This window comes from Sinocyclocheilus grahami, unplaced genomic scaffold, assembly GCF_001515645.1.
Source record: "Sinocyclocheilus grahami isolate Dianchi unplaced genomic scaffold, SAMN03320097.WGS_v1.1 scaffold1838.1, whole genome shotgun sequence".
Classification (NCBI taxonomy): domain Eukaryota; kingdom Metazoa; phylum Chordata; class Actinopteri; order Cypriniformes; family Cyprinidae; genus Sinocyclocheilus; species Sinocyclocheilus grahami.
This window is the reverse complement of record NW_015507017.1, coordinates 111,263-116,854: the sequence shown is the minus strand read 5'-3', so window position 1 is coordinate 116,854 and position 5,592 is coordinate 111,263. Positions and strand designations below refer to the sequence as shown.

At 40.5% G+C, this 5,592-nt stretch overlaps 1 protein-coding gene across 1 annotated transcript in view; it reads left to right on the top strand.

Moving 5' to 3' along the window:
* The first annotated feature begins 838 nt into the window (after positions 1–838).
* LOC107572951 (single-minded homolog 2-like) overlaps positions 839–5,592 on the top strand; it is a 20,217-nt gene continuing 15,463 nt past the window's right edge. Inside the window, exons 1-4 of the mRNA XM_016259389.1 lie at positions 839–1,013; positions 2,717–2,799; positions 2,930–3,019; positions 5,297–5,405. Of these exons, the coding sequence (XP_016114875.1) occupies positions 839–1,013; positions 2,717–2,799; positions 2,930–3,019; positions 5,297–5,405 (457 nt within the window). The remainder of the gene's footprint in view (positions 1,014–2,716; positions 2,800–2,929; positions 3,020–5,296; positions 5,406–5,592) is intronic.

Here is a 5,592-nt window from a genome sequence, read left to right as displayed (position 1 = left end):
TTTACAGGATCTGTCCGGACCAAAGCAACAAACACAACTGCAAGCTGTTTCGTTAAAAGTCAATAAACCTTAATATAGAAAACTAATTTGGTAAGAGCCAATAATTCAAACTAAATGTTGCTGTTTATACCTTTGACATCATCATCACCATCTCCACAAGAGAGTGTGACGTAAGAGAGTCATTCTGAACCGCCCTCTCTCTCTCCCCTCTCTCTCTCTCTCCCTCCATCTCTCTCTCTCTCTCTCTGAATAATTGAATGGCTGGACGGATTTCTGCGGACTCTGAGAGGAATATTCAAGGGACTAAAAGGGAAAATGAAAGATTTTAACATGGAAATGAAGACGGACTCATGAGACGGAGGACTGGAGAACATGGACACATTGAGCAGAACAGAGTTCACCGTAAACTCATCTGTACTGTTTTTATTTGTATGCTGATCGTCGTGGATTTATTAGAAGTTAGTCTTATTTGTATCACTTTCAAACCATTCAAATCCAAACGCGAACTGTGATGCTCGATGAAACGGAGTTCAGTTGCCTTTCTAAAGTGTATAAAAAGTGATCGGAATCGAAATCTAATGCGACATGACTGGCTGATCGATTGAGGGACTCTTCTGGAAAGAAAGACCGTCGGGTTTAGAGGAGATTTACAGTCGCTCCGTCGTTTATTCATGTATTTGAATTCACAATAAAGAGCAGGACTATCGGGAAGGTTAGTAGCATATCATTCACTGCAACAGAAACGGAAAACTATTACTAAAGCGTGTAAGGTGTCGGAGTGACCATGATGATAGAGTCCGGTTCTGCTCGAGACTAAGCGCTTCTGCATGAGTCCGAAATGAAGGAAAAGTCCAAGAATGCTGCGAAGACACGAAGAGAAAAAGAAAATGGAGAATTTTATGAACTGGCCAAACTGCTGCCGCTGCCCTCGGCCATCACCTCTCAGCTGGACAAAGCGTCCATCATCAGACTGACCAGCAGCTACCTGAAGATGCGAGCCGTGTTTCCAGACGGTAACTCACGATCCGGACTCAGACCGATTTCGTCTCACAATGCCTTTTCGTTTTATCTTCTTATTTTTATTTTTTGATGTTTTAATAATTAATTTAAAAAAACAAACATTTTCAACGGCGGCGGTTTTTATTTAATTGAATGAATATTTAAGCATTTGAAAAAACATAAAATATAGGCTATATACAGTATAATTGGTTAAGTTAATTAGGCTAGTTTAAGCGCTCGAAGTCTAAAAAGTTTAAAATAAAATGAATAAAAATAACGATAATTCGTTTCGATCAGATGCGCTCTGCGTGATTAAATGAAACCGATGAAAGATTCGGGCTTTAGGTCTACAATATAATTCATAGCATTTGTTCAGTTTCCTGAAAATAATGATTGCCCGTGTTCTTGTCCTCTTGTGTTGGTAACTGAAGGTTTAGCAGCTCACATTAAAAGCATCGCAGATCCAATCTTTCTGTTTCCGTCGCTGTCAAAGATCTTCGCTTGGAGTAAAAATCTGCAGATTTTATATTTCTTGCTGAGGGTCAAAATCTATATTTATAATGTGTCATAACAGATCTCAAAATATGCTCACAAATGGAAGAAATTAAAATAATCTATTGCATCAGATTACATTGATGATACAGAGTCTATCAATTTAGCACGAATAAATGTTTCTTCTTTGCCTATAAATTATGCAAAATTCTAATTAAATTAATTCTTTTAATTTCCGTTTTCGGCTACATGGAAGGATTAGTTTCAGATTAACAATATTAAATTAAGATATATAATGTGCTGCTGTAAAGAGTAAATTATTACACATATTGTCAGTTTGTCTCTGATATACTTGGTAATATAATGTGTGACCCTGGAGCACAAAACATAAGGGTCAAATTTTTGAAATTGAGATTTATGCATCAGCTGAAAGCTGAATAAATGAGCTTTCCATTGATGTATGGTTTGTTAGGAGAGGACAATATTTGTAAATCTGGAATCTGAGGGTGCAAAAAAATCTAAATATTGAGAAAATCATCTTTAAAGTTGTTCAGATGAAGTTCTTAGCAATGCATATTACTAATCACACATTAAGTTTTGATATATTTACGGTAGGACATTTACTAAATATCTTCATGGAACATGATCTTTACTTAGTATCTTAATGATTTTTGGCATAAAAGAGAAATGTATAATTGTGACCCATACAATGTATTGTTGGCTATTGCTACAAATATCCCCCAGCGACTCAACACTGCTTCTGTGCTGCAGGGACACTTATATCATACGTAATAAAACATGGTTGTTTGCCAATCATACATTTTAGTATAGGATTTTGTTTTGCCTTTAAAAAGTATTTCTGGCAAATAAATATTCTGTAGCTAAGTGACATTTTACCAATATGGCATAAAATCTGTCTACATGTTGGGATGGGCGTTTTAATTGACCGTCTAATCACTTAAAAGTATTTAATTTGATCTAATTATGATAAATAGCCTACGCTACGGCTTCAGGATAATATTACGTCAGGTTGACAGATAAATACATTTGATTAACGTGTGATAAAAATATAAATAACTCCCGTTAAAGTGGCATTTACATTAGGTTTTAATTCTAAGGCAGTCCGCTTTGCGCATTCTTTGAACCATGAGTATGCTGAAGTCTAGCTTCTCTCGCTGTGTCTGTGATTTGTGGAGCTCGACTGAATGTGCTGTGTTTGTGTGAGGTCTCGGAGAGGCCTGGGGTCAGGCGGCACGGGTCAGTCCTCTGGACCTCATGGCCAAAGATCTGGGGTCTCACCTGCTGCAGGTGCGAGCCTTTAAGAACTACATGATATCTTGACGCTAATATCTTCAAACGCATCTGATGACTGTGCAATGAATGATGCGAGCATGTGTTTAATGCACGTATGTTTTATGTATTCTGGTTTGTTTTTCAGACGCTGGACGGGTTTGTGTTCGTCGTCGCGTCTGACGGTAAAATCATGTACATCTCGGAAACAGCTTCGGTACACCTGGGTTTGTCACAGGTGAGAGTTTAACACGAAACCAGGGTCAGTTCGGGGCCACAGTGATAACACACATAACTGAGCCATGAAGGACACTATAACTTTATCTGGGGAATGTGAAGTGAATTCATTCACACTGTTGTTTGCTCAATATCGTCTCTGCTGAGAAGTTCAGACTTTGAGATATCCAGTTCTAGTCTATTCTTTCTGAAATCTGAAGAAAAACACTGAGGTTGTGCTTGTTTAATGTTTAGATTTTGTATCCGAGCATGTAAAGAGACACTTGTGTGTATCACACACACACAACCATTCAAAATGTGTTGTTTTTATTTCATTCATATTTTTTATGAAAACCATTGTAGAATTTTATTAATGTAAATACAATTCAAACTTTTTTTTTACAGTTTGAAATCATTTTAGTTTGAGATATTATGCAGTTACTTTAGTTTTAGGATCAGGGTTGTACTTTTTAGATGTGATGGTGATTTTTTCAGAGGTCTAAGAAAGCCCCGTGTTACACAAAAATAAAGCTCATTACTCTCCCTGATGTCCTTCCAAACCTGTATGAGCTTCTTTCTTCTGTGGAACACAAAAGATACTGCAACCAAACAACTGGTGCCCACTGACTTCCACTGTATACAGAAAAATAAACACTAGGTTTGGAACCACATGAGGGTGAGTCAATGATGACTTTTTGGGTGAATTATGCTTTTATGAAATCCTTCTGTGCTGATTCGGTCCTTTGGTAATATTCACACAGCTTCATAAAGTGTAGAAACGGCACCACAGTGTGTGTTCTCAGCATTCAGGCCTCTTGCACTTTACACTTTATACAAACTCAGACACATTCCTCCATCGGCTGAGAGACGAAGGCGTTCCCCTACCGTCCGGACAGAAGAGAGCAAACCGGATCTCACAGCACTCTCGACCCTTCAGAAACACACGCTTCATCTGTCAGTGAACAGAAGAATCAGAGATGCTGCTGGCCTTCAGGAACATCTGACACGGCCACACCAGACCAAAAGGAAAAAGTGCTACAGAAAGCATGAGCTGAATCTTTCAGAGGACTCTTTTCACACGCAGAAATAAACTATAGCGGAACAAACAACGTCTGTCATGGGAAACTGAATTTTTGCTCTTGCTTTTCCACGACTTCACAAAATAGAGATGGATTACAGCAGAGGAGTCAAAGATATGCTATTTTATGGAAATGAATGGTCAGCATGTAATCCCAGGGACTTGTTGGTTTCAGAGTTGAGGGATTTTAATGCAGTCACACATCAAGATAATAAAAACAACGACTGACATTACACATGCGCTTCTTACAGTCAGGAGATATTAGTGTCCAACATTTGTAACTAGTTGAGGAGCATTAAAAGAAGAATATGGTGTAGTTGTTGACAGTGACCTTGATTAAGGCCTGTGTGTAAATCCAGGATGCTCCTCTGTGTTCCTGAAGATCTCCACGGGTGAGTTCAGGGGACAACGCTGTGTTTATTGTCTAGTCAAAGCAGCAGCAGCCGCAAGAGACGACGCAGATGATGCTGTAGTGCGGGAACACCTGTGTGTGCTGACTACTGAGCATTCAAACGAGCTGGTTACTGCTGGACGAGCCCAGAGCCCAGAGCCCAGAGCCGCCTGACCTCCAGCGAAACGGCGTCGACAGGGATCTCATTATGCTCGGACTCTGACAGGCCGGTATTGTGCGCAAGTGTGCAGCAGGACTCCAGATATGAAGTGAAGCACACAGTATGGTCAGTAAAGTGCGCATTCCTGCACGGACGCGCCGCTGCGCTACAAAGAGCAGATTATCGCGCCGCGTCGCAGCTGCGCAGAAACTCATTTGTCGTTGAAGTGCTGTGGAGTGACCTTCTCTGTGTGCGATGTGCCCTGCTAATTTACACACAAAAATGGATCAAAGTCCTGCACAGAATCCGCTTTTGTTTTCACATGCAAATCGTGTTTTTATACATGAACTCTTTGCAGCGGGAATCAGACTGTCTCTCTTTGAGATGGACGCAGATCAGTTTCAGACAAACAGGAGCTTAGCTTCACACACACACACACACACACACACACTCAAACGTGTGAATACACACCCTGTTCACAATAGGCATTTTTGTGAGTTGATGTAATCTTCTTAAATGACACAGATTCTTACTCATCTTAATCTCAGCTGTTTTTCCCCCACTTTTCAGCCGTTTGACTGATTTCTCTCTAGGCCGCCTGACAATTATCTGCAAAAATGCAAAGCAAAGTGACTGAATGATGATTTAGAATCTGTTGTGTGTGTTGTAGGTGGAACTGACCGGTAACAGCATCTTTGAGTACATTCATCCATCAGACCACGACGAGATGAGCGCCGTGCTGAGCGCACACCAGCCTCTGCACCCACACTTCCTGCAGGGTATACACACACACACACACACACACTCTCTCACACACACACACACACACACACACACACTCTCTCACACTCACACACTCTCCCACACACACACACACACACACACTCACACCCCCTCTCTCTCACACACACACACACTCACACACACACACTCACACACACACACACACACTCTCACACACACACA